The sequence below is a fragment of the Anomalospiza imberbis genome, chromosome 2 (assembly GCF_031753505.1).
Source record: "Anomalospiza imberbis isolate Cuckoo-Finch-1a 21T00152 chromosome 2, ASM3175350v1, whole genome shotgun sequence".
NCBI lineage: Eukaryota > Metazoa > Chordata > Aves > Passeriformes > Viduidae > Anomalospiza > Anomalospiza imberbis.
The window spans coordinates 107,811,872-107,835,189 of NC_089682.1; the positions used below are offsets into that span (position 1 = coordinate 107,811,872).

General features: G+C 40.9%; 1 protein-coding gene across 4 annotated transcripts in view; it reads left to right on the top strand.

Annotated features, from left to right (window-relative positions):
- Positions 1 to 8,516: 8,516 nt before the first annotated feature.
- The window catches only part of UBAC2 (UBA domain containing 2), an 86,318-nt gene continuing 71,516 nt past the window's right edge, over positions 8,517 to 23,318 (top strand). The window contains exons 1-4 of one of the 4 annotated variants that reach the window (XM_068182510.1): positions 8,517 to 8,665; positions 18,626 to 18,753; positions 21,879 to 21,998; positions 22,435 to 22,541. In XM_068182510.1, the coding sequence (XP_068038611.1) occupies positions 8,635 to 8,665; positions 18,626 to 18,753; positions 21,879 to 21,998; positions 22,435 to 22,541 (386 nt within the window). In that variant the 5' untranslated portion in view covers positions 8,517 to 8,634. Of the gene's footprint in view, positions 8,666 to 15,994; positions 16,205 to 18,625; positions 18,754 to 21,878; positions 21,999 to 22,434; positions 22,542 to 23,318 lie in introns of those variants that run through there. The other 3 variants (XM_068182511.1, XM_068182509.1, XM_068182508.1) reach the window with 3 other exon arrangements.

Consider the following 23,318-nt stretch of genomic DNA (forward strand, 5'->3'; position numbering starts at 1 on the left):
TATTAGGATTTTTTTCTAGCATAGCACAATGAGACCTCTTCCCCTTTTCTGCTCATTTCAGAGAAGAGCTCATTCTCATAGGCTGAAGCTGCTGATAGGGCTTTTTAGCATGTGCCATTACTATGACATAGTCAGTGATCAGCCCAGGTTTTCATTAAGCATTTTCTATGACAGAAGTACCAATAGTAGACAAAATTACTTTTTAAACTGTGGGGTTTTTTTGCTGGAGCAGTTCCCTGATCTCTTCAGCAGCCTCCCAGCACCTCCTTAGTTTAGCTCGCAGACTATGGATTGTGTGTACTGTAGTTCTGTGTGCACGTACATGAAATATTTATTGGCAAGTACTCTGCAAGAAAAGTTACTTACCTGCAGATTATTTGATGGGTTTTACTGTGTGTTGCCCACACCCACGTGGTCCTAAAATATTTGTATTTTACACAGGGAAGACACTTTTTGCACTTCTTTTGTACCTCATGTGGAATATGAAGTTACTCAGAACACCCTAGTCAGTGCAGCTCAGGAAACCTGTTTGTTGCATGAACTCACAGAAAAGAAAGAGGCTCGGCGAACACCACATGCAAAACAACAAGAATTCTTCAAGATAGTTCAGTAATGCTGCTTTTAGTATTTTCCTTTATCTCGTTTTCTTTTTCATCTTTTCTTTCTCTTTTTTAAAGTCATCATGCCACCCTGCACAGACCACCTGGGCTCTATGCTATTGGTGTTACCTTTCCTGTCAATCCCCTTTACCACTTCTCCTCCTCAGAGCTTTTTATGGATTCCTCCTCCGCCTGTGTCAGGGGTTAAGACCTGCCAAATTGCATAACCCCAAGTGTGCCTCTGTTTTTTTCTTCTGCCTCTTGCTCCACCCTGTGCTAATTCCGCACATTCCACCCAGCCTTCCTCTCGGACCACTCCCTTCCTCTGTCTTTTTGTTCTCGCCTTAGTATCTCCATTCATGCCATCGCCATGCGTGTGGAGCAAAGGCGGCCTCCCACTGGATGCCAGCTCCGTGTCCTCCCGCTCCCCTCTCAAAACAAAGGCGGAGCGGAGCGCGGCAGAGCCCATCTGCTCCCTGAATCATCCCGGCTGTGACGGCCACTTTCCATCTGCCCCAGCTTGCTGCTGCACTGTCTGCGGTTTGGAAGTTTAAAGTGCACCCATCTGAGCCAAAGTCTGCTGAGAACATAGCAGGCTTCTGGCTGATGAATTCAGGGCACTGTGAATCAGGCCATAAATCACCTGGGGCTGGCATGCTCTTTTTTTTTTTTGGTAGCATTTTTTTTTCTTTCCTGTTTTACAGCAAAATGTACTGACACATCTCAATTGTTGCATCAAATGCAGATACTTAAGCCCCAAATTGGTGCTTTTCCTAAGCATGGTGTCTATCAACACAACGACCGTCAGAAGAAAGCAATTAACTTATAAGCAAGCAAAATTTGTGGGGTTTGTGTGAGGCAGCCTAGGATACAAAAGCTTAATTTTTGCCCCCAAATGTACATGTCACCAGTGAAATCATTGATGCTGAATTCAGCTGAAAAGCTGCTTCTCCTGTATACACAAACATATCAGCTCTTACTTATATTGACTGCACAATAAGTTAAAATCATTTTTTGTTGAGACCTTAACCATGTTGCTGTAGAAGAACCAACTGCCTTGAAATCTGGAATCAAAATCATAGGAGAATGGCTGAGAAAACTTTCTTCACAATTTACATTCACATACAAAATTAATCAACAGCAGTGTCCCGTCCAGTACTCATGAAGTATGTGTACTAACCCTTTTTTATCACCTGTGTAACATGACTTACGTGGAAAATATCTAGTTACTAGTATAAATACATACTTAAGAAACAAATGCTGCAGTCTGGTACATATAAAGGAGTGTATCGACTTTGCTGGTTTATTTTTTTCCCACTTGAAAAGTTTGCTAACTTAGTTTACAGTAGGGACAAAGCAATGAACTTGAGCTTTCATATGAACAGATTTCGTATTTCATAACTATTTCTTAAGGGCCAAAAATGGCCTCAACCTTTAGCACAACTGCCAGATCAATATATGAGCCAGGAGGACATGTCTGGGCTCCAGCTACCCAACACTGCCTGTGTTCCCTGAAGAGTCTGTGGCAAGAGCTCCAGCACATGTAAAATAGAAAAGATTAATGGTGTGTTTTACACACCTCTTCAAAAAGGGCCTTCCAGTTTCTCCTCTTGCAATGAATTCCCAACTGCTGTTTCATTTTTCCTCAGTGCAGCTGCATTTGCTTCAGAGGAGCTACCCTAGAGCAGTGAGGCTTGCAGCCCAGGCTGGTCTGTCCAGGCTGAAGGCCATGTGGGAAGATCCCCTGGAAGCTTCATCACCCAGGCATTTTGGGGTTTACTGTGAAAATTGTGGTGACACGAAATGTCGGTGCTGGTTTCTCTGGCTTAACACCCCAGTCAAGTCTGTCCTGGGAGCTGAGTGGCAAACTGCTCTCACTGTGGTGCCAGCTGAGCAGAAAGTGACACTGTCCCACCTCCTGGGTGAGGTGAGGTGAGGAAGAGCCCAAAAAGGCAGCTGAGTGAGTCATCATGCCAGGAAAGATTTCTTTGCCACTGTTGGTGATTTCTACTACAACTAGCCCCACAACCACAGATTTTTATGGTACCCCAATTTATAAAGTGCTCTAGACATTTTAGAAATGTATTAAGTATATTAAATTGTGTTCAGCAAGTAAAACAAGAAATACTTCCTATGTGCAGAGAAGGCAATTATGCAGTAAGAATGCCAATTTTTGCATTTAATAAGTTTTATATTTCAGTCTCTCAGACTAGATCAAATCTTCAGTTTTAGAAATCTACCTAGCATTACAATGTCTGTAGCTGCAAACAGATAATGCTCCATATTGGAAAAAGTATAGCAAAGAATCAAGAATAATTGTAATAAACAATTGTAATTAACAATATTTAATAGCCCTACTGTACCTAAACATTATTTATGAACACACGGATTGTTTTTACAGTAGTTCCTCTTTCTGATAATGAAAAGCAGTTTGGTTTTCTGATGGCCATTTAAAGGACACAGCTGGGCAAAATTTTACACTTTTGTATGCTAAAGCTTTTTGACACCTAACTTTACCATTACCAACATTTATGGAGGAGAAAAGAAAACCTGGGAATGCTTATTTCCTGTAGGTGTACATATTTCTATTGCAAATATTGTGCAAGCATATTGATGGGATGAACATCCTTTATTCTTTTGCAAAGTCTTCTGAGAGATCATTGTATTTCAATGAACTTATATGAACACAAACGTCTTCTGATTTCAGTAAGTAGGTGAAAAAAAGACAAGACTATTCCTTCATGTTCAAATTCAACTCAAATACAAATGAGATAATGAGAACTGCTTAAAGCTTTATTGTTTTTTTTTTTTAATCCCTTAGCAGTGTTATGCTACAGGCCTGATAACATCATGATGTGGCTCATCAGGTATTCCCTTAAACACAGATTTGCCTCCAAGTGTAAACACAGGTGATTAACAATCTTTGCACTGTGCAGACATACACAGATAGCATTACAATATGGATGTGAAGCAAGAGGATGAGGATATCTGAGAAACAGAGAAATATGAGTAGCTATCAGGGAGAAGGAAGGCCTTTAAAAACCTTATAAATACCTTCTAACATCTGATTTTCAGAATAGGCAATTTCAGCACAGTCATACCTGTGTGGAACAATGCAAATAATTTTCTGCATCTTAAAGGCTCTAGTGTTTTTGCTATCACTGATAGTTATCTTGGGTAATTTAGCATATGCTCCAGATCTCAAAGGTACTCTTTGATATAAATTCAGTCTGAAATAGATGACTAGTACTTGATCTCTTGTATGCATCAGAAAACACAGATATGTAAAGTACATTGTGTTATGCAATGCTATACATAATTATTTGCCCTCCTAATGGATTCCTTATTTGGGTCTTCTGAGCATTATGCTTAAACATTATAATTTTGCTAATGCTTAATATGTTTCACAATTTACTTTGCAGTAAATTAATGGCCTTTAAATGAGTGATATAAAATGCAGCAACAGCTGTTCAAACAAGGGCAGCCAGACCAGTGCATTTTTAATTCTCACAAGAAGTCTCATCTAAGTGAAATAAAACATGAACATAGGCAGATTGATTCTGATGCTTCTTAATTGTTGATTTTAATCTGAGTTTTTAATATTCTATCTTAACCTTGCTTTCCCAATATGTTTGTATTAGGATCTGGTCCCCGATTATGCCTGCCATATGTCCTTGTTTTTCACAGGATCTCAACCTTTATTGAAATAAATTTATTGAAAATAAATGTGACACGAAATTTAAGTACCTTTAGGCAGTGTTTTACAAGTACTTAAGAGACCGAGCTGCTGATCAAGTGCTTGGTGCTGCACCTTGAACACAGAGATGTCAACATCTGGGTGCATTTGGTGCCAGTGCTTAGGATCATGTGACTGATGGGTAAAAGGAAAGTGATGGTTAAGACCTGCAGTGTAAAACTGTATGTGGCTCAGCTCCAGATAAGCCAGTACCTTAAACTGTCACTGCACTGTCATTGCCTGCCATTCAGGGGGTCCAGCTGAAAAACAAGATAGTGATGTGTTTGAGTTACTGAAGCAATAGTTGCCCACATTCATGTTACCAGACACTGACATGGCTAGAACCTTAACTAATGAAACATGTTTGAGTATCCTAAATTTTTTTATAATAGTGTGATGCAAAATCAGTTGCAAAAACAACCAACAAAGCCCAATACTCCTTCAGCAACTCCATTGCTCCTTATCAACAGTATGCCTACCAGCTCTACATGGAAAGAGCTAAGCTAGAAAAGATTCTGTATCTTCTAGCTCCAGTAAAAAACCCCAAAACTATGTAATAAAGTGATAGACACACACTAGATTTTAAGAGGACAGGAGGTCTGCTGCAGTATAAAGTCTTGTTCACTTCTGAATGAGTGAAAGAAATTCAGTAATTTTAGAAAGGTACAGGCCAAATCAGTCTGATTTCAGCAGAGTGAGTATCTGCCTTCTGTCCTTCCTCCTGTTCCTATGCAAGCTGCTATCAGCTGCTGGATTTTTGCAGGGTATGTGTGTTGCACAGCTGTTTTCCTTAACATCATCTGTAACTGAACACAAAGGTTAGAAACTGTAGGGAGAAGTTACTGAAATCATTAAATTTAGCATTAATCTCTCTATGTATCTGTTAATATTTCAGGTAATTGTAGTAACTGCAAGAGCTGCTATGAATGCCATGGAAACCCTAGATGTCAGAGACAGAGAACACCTGCAGTTAACCTGCAGAATCATTAACCTGCACTGAGTTTAGTCAGAAGATTCCTAAGCAAGGTGTTACATTTCCATCCTGTTTTACTCTGCTGCTGTCTTTCATTCTATACGCCAGAGGAGCATCTGACTGTTGGGGATTAATTAGTAATTAAGAATTGCTTCAGAAACATCACAAGTTCAGAGAAGAAAGCAACCTAATCATTTTAGAAAATAGATAGAGATCTAAATTCCAGTCTCCTGGGATTTTCTTTTGAGCAGGAAATTTAAATAACTTTCTTTTGACCATACCACATTGACCCCACTAACTAGATGTAATAAACAAATGGGAGATATTCAAGCTGACATTTGAGCAGTGTCAAAGCCTTCTAAGCTTGTTCTGAGTAGATTAGTAGATAAGTGCTAGCCTTCCTATTCTGGGATATGTTCCAAGGCAAGCATGAGGACTGATGATTTCATTTAACTCCAAAGAAGTCAACACTGTATACTTCAACTATGCAAATAATTTGCTTAATTCTTATGACACGCTACCAGTTGACAGTGATGGTGTTGTGATAAAAATATGTCTCTTCTTGGCACTCTATCTGAGGGCAAAAACTACATTTCCTCTACTATTCAATCAGTATGTGAAACTATAATTATTAGCAAGGGGTGTGTAATTTTCTCAAAAATACATAGTGGATCTATCTCATCTGCTGTAATCTCAGAAATAGTGACATAATATTTAAAAAAAAAAACAAGGGATAAAAACATCAGGGGTTTCATAGACTCCATAATGTATTTGTAGACATTTATAAGATAGCAGCAAATAGATTGAGAGCCAGCTGCCTGTATTCCAGCAGTATTGACAAATCTGCAAGGGTTTTGGTTTGCTACTGGGAGAAGCTTGCCAGCTATTGCTACTCATCCAGCTTTGCTGAATCTGTCAACGATAACTAGTCCACAGAGCGGCTTTCAAAATGGCCCTTAAACATTTCCCAAATGCATCCTCATTCAGTGGAATACATGCCTAAGTCTCCAGTATGTTCAGTGATTATGACTTGAATCCAATTCCAGCGCCTGACGTTGCAGAGGAGAATCCCTCTAATATGATTACCTTGCAGTACATCAATCTAGGAAAGTCTTCAAAGCAGAGCCTATAAAACAGAAAAATACTAGGTCTTGGCTCTTAGGACTGTAAACTTCTAAATAATGATTGCTCTGTCACTCGATTCTGAGAGACTGTGAAAAGAAAAAAAAAGCAAGCTTTATCTTCAGCACTGAAACAACATTCCTAAACCTATTACACAGGCAATACTGGAAAAGTTTGGGTACTGGATAGGTTTTATCCTCACCTATAGTAAAGCCAGATCCACAAAAAGGCTTAATTACTTTAAGTGGAGGTTAGTCAAAAAAGTTCAAAATGGTAATTAATTAAGCCATGAGTACCTCATTAGATCCCTAAAGCTTCAGAAGGCACCCAAGCTTTTCCCAAAGAGGTTTCACGCTGGAGCTATTACAAGCTTTGCAGGCTTTGCACCTCCTTATTTACCTTCCATTCCTTAGAAATGAGGGTTGCCTGTCCCTTTTGTGTGGTTACAGGCATTCAGCAGTGCACTGGCAAGACAGAGTTTGCATATGTAGCATACAGCAGCCAGAGTCATTTGCATTTGAAAGAAAAAAGGAAAATTTCTGTAGCAAATAATTTCTTCCAGCTGTGCTTTAACAACAGAGAGTAAGCTGGTTTTCTGTAGCCAAAGACGCAAAGTATGCGATGGGTTTCATGCTGTGAATCCAATTTAGATTATTTTCAGAGGAAAGAACCTCAGCTTGGGATAAGTCAGGATTTCCAATGTGCTATCTCTTTGTCTCTTCTTCCTGGCTGGTTTAGACATACCTCCTGCTCTGTGAGCGGATTTTGAGTCCCAATCCCACCTGCCTGATGCAGGCCTTGTACAGAGAGGACAAGTGAGCAACAGAAATCTGAAGTTAGTGCTGGAAATTGGCCATTTTAAAAATACATGCTGATATGCTGATCTTAACTGAAGTCTTTGTGGACCAAAGTAAAAAGTCTTTTTATGTCCCCTTGGCAGTGTTTAAGAGATTATGTTTACAAAGTTTCAGGAGCTCAGCATTTCTGAGTGCTAGCTAATAGTTGCATTTGAATGCAATTATTAAAATGCATTTTATGGTATATTACAAAATTTATGGAATATAAGAAATATATGACTTACCTAAAATTTTTTATTCTTGGTTGCCTACTTAAAAATTGCTACCTAGCTGACAAGTTATATTTTACAGTTCCAGAGGGACATTGGTTTTCAGTCTTGTACTGCAGTAAGGTAAATATGACTTGAGGCCCGCAGTTCCATCATCGCATGAACACGAAGTGCACACACCTTGTGCTGCAAAGCACTGTCACCTTTTTAAATGCCTAGGAGTAAAGTCTGAGTTCTACAGACTTATCTCAGTAAAGTCTGAGTTCTACATTTTCATTGAAAATGTCAGTGAAATTTGGTGCCCTAATAGTTTCAGCCTTATGATACCGTATCTCCTGTGAAATCGGGATTTCAGCTCACCTCATACTGGGTGCCTTCCATGCTGTTAGAGAGCTGGAGTCTGGCTCGTGGTGATCTCTTCAATGTGGTCCCTTGGTGGAGCCTGCGGAGGAATGAACTGATCCTAAAGCAGACACTTTCAATTGCCCACCTGAAAAGCTCTCCAAACTTTGCTGTATTAACTCTGTCTCCGTTGGCCGTAATGACAGCGCACCCACAGCTCCTAATGAGACATTTACCTGCTGGACTCCCCAAATCGCAGTGAGCCTCGAGGGCCGGAGTTTTCCCAAGTGTAAGGAGCCAGGCTTCCTCAAGGCACCTACACATTTAAAATTTAAATGGCGCTGAATCATGAAATCACAGAACAGTTAGGGCTAGAAGCGGCTTCTGGAGATTAATCCAACTTCCCAGCCAAGGCAAGGGCACCTGGAGCAGGTGGCACGGGAATGTGCCCAGGTGGGTTTTGAATGCGTCCAGAGAGGGAGACCCCACGGCAGCCTGGGCAGCCTGTCGCAGCGCTCTGCCCCCCTCAGTGCAGGAAGCGATGCCCGTTTCTGGAGGCGGGAGTGACTACAGAGAACGCACGCACAACCGAGCGCCGCCCGCGCCCCCACTCACCGGCGGGCCCGGCAGGGGGCGCCGCCCGCTCGCCTGGCGCCGGCGTTTGGCCCATCGCGGCCGCCTTAGCGCTCCCCGAACCCCGGCGCCGGCCCCGGCCCGCCGCGGCTCCTCAGGGGCTGCCCGACCGCGGGGGCTCCGCCAGCCGCGCCCGCCGGCCGGGCCGGGCCGGGCCGCTGCCATGTTCACCAGCACCGGCTCCAACGGGTTCTGTGAGTACCGGCCCCGCCGCGGTCCGGGGAGGGCGGCGGCCAGGGGTGGGAGCGCGGGTGGCGCTGCCGCCGTCGGCCCCGGGGGAGCCGCTGGCTTCGGTCCTCTCTTGGCTGGACTTTTAAACTGTGTGACGGCGGGAGGAGCCGCGGGTGTGTCTGTGTATGTGTCTGTGTGTGTGTGTCTGCCTGTGTAGGTGTGTGCATGTCCATGTGAGTCTGTGGCGCTCTGTGTGTTTATATGTATTTGCATACATCTATATAGACCTCCGTGCCAAGATACAAAAAAAGCAAAAAAACCCTCTTAATGTGAAATTAGACTTATTTTTTTAAAACCAGTTTATTGACAAGGCAAACGTAAGGACTAACGTGCCCGTAGCTCTGCTTAGCTTTATTTTTATGCACAGTACATGTAAATAATTTCACGTCCCGGTGCTACCTGAACTGACTTCACAGGTATCTGGGGTTGGCTCTGAGCTTGTTTTACAGGACAGAGAATCTGCAGCGTCTGGAAGCAGCCGTGAGGAGCTGACCTGGCTGCAGTGTGGACTTGGGCCCCACAGTCCTAAGAGTAGGCGAGGACAAATGATAAGTCAAAGCTTTGCTGACTAACTGCGTGCTCCTTGCAAAATGGGTGGGAGTGTCCATCTGCTGAAGGGCAGGAGGGCTCTGCGGAGGCATCTGAACGGGCTGGATCAATGGGCTGAGACCCAACAGTATGAGGTTCAAAAAGGTCAAGTGCCAGGTCCTGTACTTGGGTCACAACCAGCCCAGGCAGCACTACAGATCTGGAGAAGAGTGGCTGGAAAACTGCCCGGAGGAAAATGATCTGGTGCTGCTTGACAGCCAGCTGAACATGGGTCAGTGTGCCCAGGTGGCCAAGAAGGCATCCTGGCCTGTATCAGCAATAGTGTGGCCAGCAGGACCAGGGCAGTGATTGTCCCTCTGTACTCAGCACTGGTGAGGCCACACCTCGGGTACTGTCTCCAGTTCTGTGCCCCTCAATTTAGGAAGGACATTGGGGTGCTGTAGCATGTCCAGAGAAGGGCAATGGAGCTGATGAAGCATCTGGAATGCATGTCCTGTGAGGAGTGAGTGAGAGAGCTGGGGTTGTTTTGCCAGGAGAAAAGGAGGTTCAGGGCTGATCTTATCACTCTTTATCTGAAAGGAAGCAAAGTGAGGGTTGCCATCTTCTCGCAGGTAACCAGCGACAGGACAAGACCAGAGGATTAGCCTCAAGCTGTACCAGGGGAGGTTCAGGTTGGACATTGGGAGGAATTTCTTCACAAAAAGGATAATTAGATATTGGAATGGGCTGCCCAAGGAGGTGGTGGAGTCACCATTTCTGGACATGTTTTTAAGAAAAGACTGAAATGTGGCACTCAGTGCCATGGTCTTACCGACAAGATGGTGTTTGGTCACCATGGTTGGACTTGATGGTCTCAGAGGTCTTTTCTAATTTAATTGATTCTGTGATTCTGTGAAATCCGTTTGAGTGTGAAAGCACCCCCTGACTGGGGGGGAATAATTCTGGCATTTAAAAAGGGGTGTTAGTTGTAGCTGTGTTTTGTATGAGGAATTCAGAGAAGGGAAGAGTCTTTTTCAGATGGATCTGATAATATTGTACCTTGATTTGCAGCTCCTGATTTTTCATCTTTCCCCATGCCTTCCAGTAGATACTGTAGCGGAACTTTTCAATGGCATGTGTCTGTGTATAATTCTATGAGAAAGAATGTAGGAGGAAGAGTATCCTTGTTAGATTGAATGGGTGGAAAGTCATGGTCAGTATTTACAAGTTTTTCCAGGTTTGATCCATCAGAAGCATGAGTGGGAAATGGTTGTTATAAGAAACATATGTGTGGTAGGGAAAAAAAAAAACTAGATAATATGTCATTCTGCAGAAAGAAAAATCAGAGAAGTGTAGAACATTCTGAAGTGAAAATGACCCAGAAGGATTGTCAAGTTCAGCCCTGCACAGGACAGCCCAAGAGTCACACCATGTGCCTGAGAGCATTGTCCAAATGCTTCTTGAACTCTGTCAGGCTGGTGCTGTGATCACTGCCCTGGGGATCTGTTCCAGTGTCTGGTCACTCTCTAGGCAAAGAATCTTTCTAACCTAAACCTTCCCTGACACAGCTCCATACTCAGTGTTGTGCTTTTTTTTTTTTTTTCCTTCTCAAAACCAAATACAACATATGTTCTTACTGAACTTTCCTGTTGACCTAAAGTGGGTTTTTACAGTAAGATTTGGCTGGTACAGGTGCACTGACAAACTCCAGTAGAGGCGTGGATTTAGGTGCAGTGACATATGCTCACCTAGGGCACAACTGTGGCAGTTTCAGGTGTCCCTGTGCCCTCCGACTTGTTTCTGTGTGTGTAGCAGAAGTTGCAGTAGCAGCAGGAGTGTGGGATGCTGTCACTGATGCACAGAATCTGATGGTTCAGGTAGTTAATGAATTGGTGCCTGATGTTACACCAGAGAACTGTATGTGTGTGTTCTGCCCTTGGGGCTTGGGAAACTCTGGCAGAAGGCAGTGTCAGTGGATAATGGGACGTGTATCAGTGATCCTGAATGAAATAAGTGGACACCTGGTTCAGCAGCAATAGCAATGATCATGCCAGGTCACACTGAAGGGTGTGACTGAATGCCAGGTCCTGCAGCCTGCTGTGCCACCTCTGACAGACCAATTAACATCTGTAAAGTTGGGACAAGGAGATGTAAAAATAAACATACCTGGAGATGTAAAAATAAACATACCTGGTACATGGTATGACTGTGAGATAGGGAAGCCAGGAAACAAAGGACAAAGACAGTTTGCCTCTGCTGTGGTAACTGTTTCTGTTATCGGGAATATTGGAGGAGCTGGTATGCTCTGGAAAAAAGAGCCAGTGGCTCTGGGTACTAGTAGGAGACACAGTGCAGACATATGCAAATGGCTTATCAGAACACTAACCCAGCTGAGCTGACTTGTCAAAGAGCATTGCAATGTGCTCAGGGGGCATCCTGGCAGCACTTGGCTTTAGGTGTGCTTGAGAGGTGGACTGTGGTGCCAGACCCAGGCTGGTTGCTTGTGTTGGTGGCTTCGGTCCCGTCTACAAAGCTGCTGAAACACTTGAGTTCTGCAAAGGCTCACATGAGTGTGTGAATGGCCTGGCTGTTTGCTTTACTGTAGTACTGCTTAGTTTGCCAAGAGGCTGTGTCCCAGGAGCAAAGTATGACACACAGGAAGGCTTTCCATTATAAGGCACAAAGGCCTTACCAACAGTTTAAACCAGTTGGACCAACATGAAACCTCTCTGCAGACATTGTAATATCCCCTCCCAATATTCTTCATGCTGTTTATGTACTGCACAGGAGTCTAGTAGGAAAGTCTGTTAAGAGTTAGTCATTATAAAGCTAACATTGGAGTCCATCTTTCAAAGCATATACACTTGTTATGTCTGGAAAATATTTGACTACTTTGATTACTGCACACAAGCTATTTCTTGTAGAAGGAGTGAGGAGAGCCCTTTGAACTTGATAGTGCAACTTAGGCTTTTACCTCAGTGAACCTTGTAGAGCAATGCTAGCAATTTGTTAAAAATCCCCAAGGCAAGAAGTGATCTCTGTGCTCCTCTGCTTGCATAACTGTCAGGAATGAACTCTGTTGTGCAGAGGCGTCAGGAAAATAATAAAGCTATGTAAATTAATGCTTTGTGGTATGACTGAAGGAAAAATGAAACATGTACTGAATACATCAGACTTGTGTATAACAGTATTATGCAGTACAGTACTATATGGGAAAGCAAATTAGCTTCTACATCAGCATGCCAACTGTGCAGCATGGTTAGTGTGAGCCCTGGAAGCAGCACAGCAATGAAGGCCACAAAACTGTGGCTATTCTGCTTCTGCAGAGCTAGCTCATTTCATTTCAAGCTCGTGTGGGGAACTCCACATGGTCTTGTGGTGTAGCCATACCTGATATTTCTGACAGGGTATACTAAAAGTAGTACGGTAACATTTCTGTCTGGTTGGAAGGAAGAAAAGTTTGCTGAATGGGTTGAGTATTTTTGATACTTTCAACCTGATTCAGTTTCTATTTCAAGTATTGCTTTTAGAAACAAAGGTTTTCTTTTTTTCCTTTTTCTTTTTGTATCTCCTTTTTTTTTTAATAGTTTGTGACCTAGGCTACACCTAGCAGTTTTCTAAACAGTAAAGGTATAGGCAAGTGGTTTGATTACAGTCTTGCCTGTGCCTTTAAAAAATAGATTTAAAGCATGATCACAGGTTTCTCTGTTAACTTTCTTAATACTAATATTATTCACCTCTCAGCTTCTGGATTGAATTTAGAAGCATTTGGTGGAAAACTGTTCCTGCAGTGATACTCTTACTGTTTTCACTTGCAAACAAACATCACTGCTGATTGGTGAGCCCACAGCAGGTTCTTGGACAGGTCTTGGAATACAACAGATTGATATCTCCATGATGGTTTAATGCAGGAAAAACAACCACTCAAAATGTCGATTCTGTAAGTGCATTTGGGAAGTATTGTGCATTCAGATGTGTATCAGTTATGTTTTAATTCACAGATCTTGTGTATAGGCATTCAAAAACTGGTTTGTGGGCATTTTGTGCCATTACAGTAGCCCCCAGCAGTTAATGGTCTGTTTGAAAGTGACGTGCCTGCCTGATAGCAGCTGGGTTTGGGAAAGCTGCGGGTGATAGTGGAAGAAAAGAGTTGTTACACAGCATGTTTTGTCTGCAGCTGTGGTGTAAGCTCAGTAGAGATCCCTACTGAAATTGCCCCGAGCTAATTTGAACTTCTGCAGCCACTGCTCATCAGCCGGCCCATCACTTCACATCATCTGGCAATGAGAGCCTGGAGAGGGTGAAGTTGTTCCTGCAAGAGCTCTTCTGCAACAGTAGCTTGGTCTGGCTGCCTGTTTTGCTATGCCCATCTGCTGTCTCTTCATCTGTGAGTAGTGAACAGGCAGGGACAGGAAATAATTTCAAAAACTGTATCTGTTGCTGTATCTTCTCATTCTTGACATTTAGTGCAGTGGTGATATCTGAAGCTGCAACTCAGGCTGTTGTGCCATAAACCTCCCCTTCTGTTTGTGACAGATGGACACTTGTATCCTTCACTCTCTGTACTGTAAAAGAGGCACTGGCAACCAGCAGAGTAGCAGGTTGTGGAAGGAAAGGATCTGTGGGCTTTGTAATAAGTGCAGGGGTGGGATATAGAGGCTTAGAAGTGGTTTTCTCATTTATGTCACATTTTAGGATCAGCTTGGCATTGCACAGTTGGTAGCATGAAGTTTGGGACACTTGCCCATGAGATTATGAGGGCAGTTTTGGGGGAGAACTTCTCCATTGCACCAGGAAGAAGCAAATATCTATAGTTGAACCTAATTCCTTGCTCTTCATCATAGCATGGGCATATTCTGGTGGTTATTAACAAAATTTCTCTGTGTGCTTAGGTGGAAGCTCGGTAGATGTGGTGCAGCACCAGTGCTATAACTGCCTGTTGTTTGAAAGAAATGCCACTTAAGGAGCACTTTGGGATCACAAATTTATTCCAAGATCTTTGAGGACAGTATTTGATATGTTTTAACTTTCAAGGTCGAAATGAGTGTTTATCCTTTCATTATTCTTTCTCTATGTAGTATAAAGACACTGTGTTTTCTCCTTCTGGTGAACATTTGCATCAGTGCTGCCAGCAGACTGGTGCCCTGGTAGGTTATTTCCATTTCACACATGATTGCACATTCATTGGATTAAAATTCTGCTTTCTGAATTTTACCTTTGCATTATAAATAAGGAATTTGACTTGGATGTCAGAATACCTGATTGTGCAAAATCTGGCATTGTTTGTCATTTTTGGTCTGACATGGTTGAGGCATTCCACAGTCGTGGGAAGATTGCTCCTTCCCTGTGACCTCACAGCAGTCCTTGAGAAAGATCTATATGCTGTTGAGGGACAAAGCAAACTGCTACACTGTGCAGTGAAACACTTGGAAAAAGAATTTCAGAGGATGCATTATTATGTTTTTCAATTTCACCAGACAAGAATAAACTTCTCAAACATGATGACATTGTAAGAAGCTGGAAAGTAAAAATTTCCATCGCTCACATGATGTTCCCTGTGGGTGACAGTCAGATTCATAGGTTAGGTGCTTCTGTGGTTTTTCACTTGATGACATGTCTAATAATAAGTATTTTTTCCCTGTATCAGGGTTTAAAGTGTCTAAGCTGAAAGCTAAAAGGAGGCTCTTAATAAAAATATGTGTTCACACTTTTGGAGAAAACAGATAAGGCTCTGTTGGTTGGTTATTTTTGAAAGCATTCAAATTAGGAATTAACTTGATAGGATGAAATATTTCAGTGTATATTACTTGTAATGTAAAAATTATCTAATAATAAAAAAATTGCAGTAAAAGCTACATATTAAACCTGTATAGAAAAATATAGTCATGGTGGGATATCAAGATTTTGTTCTCATGTGTGTCTGTGGTAATGCGATCCATATGTAAAATGTTTTATAGGATTAATTAGTTCTTGTGAAAATTTCTTACAATTCATTAAATAATGTAAATGCATTTGATAGTAAAATAAGAATTTTTATCCAACTTTGGCTCAGAAAAGTTTACTTTTGTGACTATTAAAATTCTTCTGAATTAGGCTGTACTTCCAAGTACCAAAAATATGTATCCTGATATTAAAATAGACCTTTTCACATTAAGAAATGTTAATTTACCTAAGTTAATACAGGGAGTATTGCTTGAGGTTTCAAATTAATATCTATGTGCATTGTCTGTGTAGTAGCTTTCAGGAAGCTTCAACTTCTTTTTTCTCCCTAGTGTTGTACAGTACTCTGATGGCTTCAGATGGCTTTGAAAAGCCCAACTGAATTAGAGGCATGAATAATTAAAAAAAAAGTATGTCTAAAGAATATAAACTTTATTTTTGGAGAGGAATAAAATACCCAAAGAAAGGTACTAGATTGAAATATGGACAGTTTTCTTGCATTAATAAAAAGAATCAGCCAGACTTTCTGCCCAGGGGTCTTATACAATCGTAAAAGTAGAGCTTATATTTAGCTTAGTAACATCCGCCTGTGTCAATCCAAGTCACTGTCTAATTTCTATAAAAGGATGGTTCTTCAAGGCCATACTTGCTTAAATGAAAACTGCATGTTTAAATAATGAACTCAAAAGGTATGGGTGTAGACTGAATTAATAGTTTTAAGTACAAGTTTTCATTATGATACACATAGAGATGTTTTCTTCCCATGGTGAACATCAGAAGACTGCAGACTTCAAGGTGGTGAACATCTAACAGTGCCCATCAAAGTCGTTCTTGATGTCATCAGTTAATACTTGGATGATGGCAATGCTTGATCTATGTAGCAAGAGCCATATTGTTGATGGCAGTGGGATTGTGCCGTAATTTAAATCTTCTCTTTGGTGCCTATTGCCATCTGCTTTTTCTAGCAGTTCACTGTTCTAGTGTGCAGCAGATGTTGAAAAAATCATTCATGGTATTCACTTTAATCTGGACAGGTAGTAAATGTTTATTGTATTATACTGTTTCATGCAGTTTTTTTCCTGCTGTGTTCCTGTTCTTTTAAAAGTTAGTACTTTTAAAGTAATCTCATTGCTCCTTTTATTATATTGAGAAGAATAACAACAGAACTATGGATTTTTGTAGTACCCTGCAGAAACAGCTGTTTGAAAAGGAATGGATTCTGTGCCATAGCTGAGGTGTTTGGAGAGGAAGTAGATGTGATTCAGGTTGCATTTGTGAAAACGAGAAAAGTCATAGAATTAATAATATTTCGGTGTCTCTGTGTTGGCTTGAGTTGTTGGGCAAGAATTTGTGTTTTATTGCATCAACTGCACCAACAGGTTAGGGTGAATTGCTGGCTATGCTCCTGCTGGATATTCTACTGACAAATTTTAATAAATGTGTGTCATGGTTTGACACTGGTGCGATGCCAGCGCCCCCATGAAAATGCACCTTCCCAAATAATTGCTGTAAGATGTGATTAGGAACAGAGCAGAGCAGGCCCAAGCTTAACAACAAAGAAAAAAAAAACTTTATTAAACTACTACTACTATAAAAAACACAGACACTAAATCCAGGATTAAGACCCTCCAAAACACTCCTCCTCCTCCCACCCAATTTCCAAATAAAACCACAGTGAGACACCACCTGGGATTCCTGATCAAGTTGCCACCCTTCAGATAATCAATACTCGATCCCTCAAAGGAGAGAGAAGTCTCTCTTGCACCACAGACTCCCCCAGGAAACACAATTGCCACCCCTGTGTTTCCATGTCACACATGGCAACCGCCCGGAGAAAATCTGCCAGTGTGACACTCTCCTTTCCATGTCACAGTGCTCTCACCACCGTGCATGGACAGACTGCTCATAGGGCTCCTTTAAGGATACTTTGCCACGGACCAAAAGAAACAACAGTTCAGCATCTCATCTTGGGACCACATTCCCCCCCCATTTTCTTCCTCCCCTGGGGCCAGGGGTCTCAAGAACAGAGATCTTCTTCTTCTCTGAAGACAGAGGGCATCACCACACCCTCCTCAGCTTTCCTCTGTTCTCTCCATTCCTCTGTTGGTAGACACAGAAACAGGTCTCTTGGCCCACCACTGCATCCCCCTAAAATGCAGTCTCCGTTGCAGGGGAATTTGGTTCAGTCTATGGTTAACAAGAAAAGTCCAGCCACAAGCCACTCCATCATCTCCTCCCACTCAAAAATTTCCTCTTCCAACATCTCAGATCCCAGACTGTCTCTTTTGTACTTCAAATCAAGGAGAAGTAATATTTTACAAAGCCTTCATTTCCCAGGACAGGATTAAAAGTTCAGACTCCCCAGACGGCTGAAATCTCTGCCTAGAAGCCAATTGCCAAGGCCAAGGCTGGGCACCTCCCCCCCTCTTTCTCCTTCACCGGCAAATTTACCCTCCACCCTTCCGTCCACAGGAGCTGGCTCGGTTCCAGTCCTTCTACCCCTCAGCTCACCTCGACCAGGCCTCATGGCTTCCTCTCCCCCACCCTGCCCCATGGCTGGGCAGGGGAGATCTGCACAGCACCCTGACTGGGACCAAAGAGAGCAAGCTCTTGGGAGTTCTTGCTTTTAACCCCCTGTGTTCTCAGAGGCATGTCCATACCTTCAGTGGTCACTCCTGGTGCCAGTATCCAAACCTGACCACTGATTGGCTTGACCCAGCTTCCTGAAAAAATTCACTTCACGTCAAACCACGACAATGTGAAATGTGTATTGCAGATTTTGCTGTTCTTTGCCTGCTTTCTTCTGAGTGTCCTTTCTGAAAATCATGCCCCTAGAGGAAAAGAAGTTCTGATTTCACAAACATCCTGATTCTCATAATTTCTTTATGAGTAATTGTAATGATTGAATAGAAGGAAGATGAGTATCACACAAATTGACTTAGATATGTTTCCTTGAATGGTGGATCTAAGTGCAGTGGTGAGAAAGTCCATTTATTCAGGTGGTTCCTGCTTCATAGCCTGTAAGAAAAAGCTACTCTTAATTCCTAGTGAAAAGGAAACAGAAGTATTCAACTAGATGTGCATGTATATTTTGCTAGAAAAAAAAGTGATTATTTTATTTCCTGAAATGTGATTGAGCCTTAGGAGGGCGGTATAGGAGGACATGACCTCAGTAGGTGCAAAGAACTTAGGTTTAATTGTAGCCAGTTTCATGAGACAATGTTGGAAACAAAATGTCTGGTTAATATTTAACTGTCATTAATATCTCTAAACATTTCCTCTGATTAGTGTGTTCTTCCTATCTATTCTCGAGTTTTTGAGAACTTGGGAAGTTGTTGATCTAAAATGTCAAGGTGGTGTCACTGCTATTATGTCTTCCAGTCACCTGTTTAAATATGTTACTTTTTGAATTGTCTCTTAAAACAGTTTGATTGTTTATTTGTTTTGTCTTTAAGATAAAGCGCCTTTGTCAAAGAGTTTGTTACTTGTCCCAAGTGCCATCTCGATTCTATTGACTCTGCTCTTCCAACATTATCAGAAGTTCTTTGCGTATAACCTGCAAGCTGTAAAGGAGGATTTTCAGGTAAGAGTCTGTTCACTTTGTGTGAAAAGAGACTGCAGACTGTGGTTTTCTATGCAATTTCCCCCCACAGTCTGTTTGTCCTCTGGTTCTTTCCCTTTGTTTGCTGCTGTAGACCAACTTGTTCTTACCATTTTTACGTCACTCCAGTATGCTACTTTTTGGAAAACATGAGAAAAACTGATCTGAAACAATCAATATAGCTTTTAATTTTTTTTTTCTTGTCTGGGAAATTACTTGGTTTGTGTTGTTTTTCCTTTCAGGCACTGGCATTTGTAAACTTGCTGTGAATGAAGTGTGACATAACCCATTTAATAATACAAGTATTTTGATATGAATATCAGTATCTTATTGTGCCTAATTTTTGAGGCTGAAGAAATCTACTTTGATTAGGCATGCTGATTATAAATTATCTATTTTAACAATGGAGGCCATAATTTTCATTCTCTAGCTAAGTGTTGCAGTTAGTTGTGGAAAACTAAACTTTGCATGTTGAATAGAACTGCTGCTTCTAAATTGAAAATTCCAGATGATGGGGGAATTTGTCATGCTCTTCAGTAATTGGCTGAATTGGTTAATTTCATACTCATTCCTGTTTCAAACTAAGATACTCTGTCCTTTAGGTATTGTATCTTGTAACATTTTGTTTTAATTTTAATCAAGGATCCTATAGTATCAGCTCTAAATGTTGAAATAATGCACTTAAAAGTGATTAGATTAGTTCTGTGGATATTTGTTTTGGGATGTTTTTAATTTTTGGAAGTGGCAAACTACTGCTCAATAGAGAAAGGTCAGCAAATGCTTCTGTGTTTATCTTACCCCACAGATTTTACAATTGCATCAAACAAAAGGTATGTAGTCAAATTAATGTCTTTGAGGATGCCAGCTGTAGCCTGTAAGCTTTAAAAGATCATTAGACCTATCTAGAGATGCTCTGTACTGTTGTACTCTCTGTAATCTTTCTTGTCAAAAACAAGAGCTTTATTGTAATAATAAATTACTACTCTGCAAGAGCACTACTCATATTTTCCAAGTGTCTTGCTGATGCTGTGCAGTGAAAATACATAAATGATGTCTGCCTTTTAAGAGTGTTAGAGCCAAGTGTTAGAGGAGGGGAATGAAAAAGTCTGAGAAACCATTCAAGTTTTAAATGGAAATTATGTGGGTATGAGGTTTGTTTTTTTGTTTTTTTTGAGATTTGTCTTCAGAGGAATCCTCTCTTTCCATATGTTTGATCTGCTGAAAAACAGTAGTAGCTGCATTTTATTCAAAGAAAACATCTCTACTGTGTCTTAACCATAAACACTTGCAAGTATCTGTAAAAACTATGACACTTTTATTGTGGTGCTTTGGTGAATTTGTGAGTTTGGATTTTTTATTTCATGAGATCGTTCCACAACCCTTGCAGCAAGCTATGTATTATATCACTGAGTACTTCTGAGATCAGAGAGAGCAGATTGTTTAACTCCTGTCTGGTGCTAATATTCAAATGAGAACTCTTAAAACAAAATTTGTTTAGAATAAATTCACCTGCAAGGATGTGTTTTATGGAAAGGATTTTTTTTCAGAGAATGAACAAACATTTTGGATGTTGAATTTTTGCACTTCTTAAAGCTGGTAGAGAGCACATGAATTAAAGTGAACAGTTGACGAATACATTTGATTTGGAAGGCAAAATATGTGCTGTCCAAAACTAAAAGGTCTTTGTCTCCATACAGAGGGCCCTCAAGAGCAGTGCTGTGTGTAAAAGATCTTCATGACATCATATCTGTGTATATTTTAAGCTGGCTGAAGCAAAGAGAGCAGTAAGGCTCATAGTCTGTGAGAGATGCTTGGTTAGTGCGTGTCATGAAATACTCAGCTGCAAGGTCATAGCCCTGCCAGTCTTGACTTCAGGAGGGAAGGTACCCAGGCTAGGATTTAAAAGTGGGCATGTTGACATTGGGAGTGAGAATGATGAGTGAAGTGGATTGGGGCCAATACTGTTTAGTGTCTTCATTCAAAACTTGGACAGTAGGACATAGCATTCTCTCAGCAGTTCTGTGGGTGATGTAAAACTTGGATTTGTTGTTGTTACACCTGTTAGTTCTGCAGCCATTTAGAGAGAGAAAAGGGTCAGTAGGAGCCTTGGTTCAGCAAAGGCAAATGCAAACTCCTGCATCAGAGAGGAGTAACACCATGCACCAGTACAGGCTGTGGGCTGAGCAGCTGGAAATCACTTTACAGGAAAAGCCCTGAGGGTCCTGGTGGAAGCTTAAATTGAACATGAAGCAGTGATGCAGCATTGTGGCTAAGAAGCCAAACGGCGTCCTGGGCTGCATTAGGTAGGAAGAGCCTGACAAGGAGGCCTGGATGGTGATCATCTCTACTCTCAGTGAGAGCAGTCTGAAGTGTTGTCCCTTGTGCTGGGCTCCTGAGTACAAAATTGACCTTGGCATGTTGCAAAGAGTCCAGTGGAGGGCCACCAGGCTGGTCAGGGACTGGAGCATTTGGTGCATGAGGAGAGGCTGAGAGAGCTGGGATTATTTAACCTGGGGAAGAGAAGGTTTAGGGTGGATTTTATCAGTCCATGTAAATACCTAATGGGAAGGAGCAAAAAAGGCAGAGCCAGGCCCAGTGAAAGGACAAGAGGCAATAGGCAAAATTGAAATACAAGAAATCCCATTTAAAGATCAAGGTTTTTACTGTAAAACTGATGGAACAGAGGAACAGTTTCCATCCTTAGAGATGTTCAAGACTCAGCTTGACACGGCCCTGAGCAAGCTGATCTGATTAGGCCTTCTTAAAATAGTTAGACTATACTAGTCTGTATCTAGAGGTTGTGTCAATTTTTTTTTTTTTTATAATTCTATATTCACTAGGGTTGTGATTTACATTTTTATTTCTAAGTGTAAACTAGGAAACTCAAAGTGTATTTTGAGTTAATTTCATTTGTTTATTTTAACAGACATCTGCTTTGAAAATATTTTAAAGAGACTCTTCATAACATTCTACTCTGTGTATTTGCCTCCTTAACTGTGCTGCAATTGTCTTACCTGACTCCAGCATTAAATTATCTCTGAGCACAAATTCTGTAAAGAATTTTCTTGAAGGAGGGGTGGCTTAACATGATGATGTTAACCTTCCAGATTTGGAGACTTGTATGTGGAAGAACAATATGTCTTGATTTGAAAGACACATTCTGCAGCAGTCTGCTCATTTACAACTTCAGAATATTTGAAAGAAGATATGGCAGCAGAAAATTTTCAGTAAGTTCCAGTTTTGAGGGTTTTTTAATAGAAACTTTTCTATATAGTTCAGTCTTGTATTCTTGGATAAATACTGCAGTTTTATTTCTAGCATGTTGTATAGAAATATATGTTAAGGGGTTTTGAAGATAATTTGGTTTTAATAAATTTAAATTTATATTGAAAATACCTTGCACTCAGTGGATTATTCTAATTTCTATTTGCAGTTGTATCAGTTGTAAGATATCAGACCCATTGAATTTAATTTTGGCAACAATCTTACTCTTGATTCTTCATTATCTAGACAAGTAGACCTGGAATTACATTGCGTTAAAGATTGAATTTGTCTTAATTGAACTAGTATAGAGGTTTTCTTATTTTTTCTTATATTTAGAGGTATATTAAAACCTTATTTTGAAACTGCTGAATTGATTCAAATTAAGCTTTTTCTTTCCAGTCTTTTTTACTGGGCGCTTGGATGCTCTCAGCTTTGTTTGATCTTCTCCTTGTAGAAATCACTCAGTACATATTTGGCATCACCATCAACAGCTTGCCTTCTGGTTTGTAAGTAGCTTCTAATGAATTGGTTATTTTAGATACAGTATCAAGAGATTGTTTTCTGAAGATCTTATTTTAAAAAAACCTTTCTTCATGTAACACTTTAAATTAATTTAATCCTCTTTTGAACTGAAGTGTAAAGGTTCTTGGCACAACTATTGTAATTTCAAACATTTATTTCTTAGCTATGAGTTGTGTTTAATTTATAATTTATCCATCAGATGGTTAGTTTCCAATCCGTTAGTCTTACTTCCTCTGTTAACATGATTGCACCATGGCTTGCAGCACACAAACTATTGCTGTATTTGTTCAGTCTAAATTTTGGGATCCATTCAATTTGTAAAAACTGGAATCAGGTTGTGCTGATTTCTGTCTTAAATTAGAAAGGCAACAGAGCTGTAAGTCATGTGCTTTATGTTCACTTTTAAATTCATACGCATTTCGCATTGGTTTTTTGTCTGTTTTCCAAAAATTGAGAGCCAGAGCTTGTTACTCCATTTTGTGCTTGCAGCTGAAGTTCTTCCAGCTTTAAGGTGTTCAGTGGTTCAGTTTTACATAGCCTATGTTTGAGATTTCTGCACTTAATAAAAGATCTGCATATTACAATAGACCCACAGAGCTTGCAACCCTTTATGGTTAAGCTTCTGGCAGGTGAGATCACACAGACTTCAGTTTCCATGTGTTTCACACTCTGAAGTAATAATAAAAGCTTTTGGAGTAAGATTGTTAATATTAAACACCATATTAGACCTTTTTTTAATTTCTGTTTTTCCAGAGCATCTT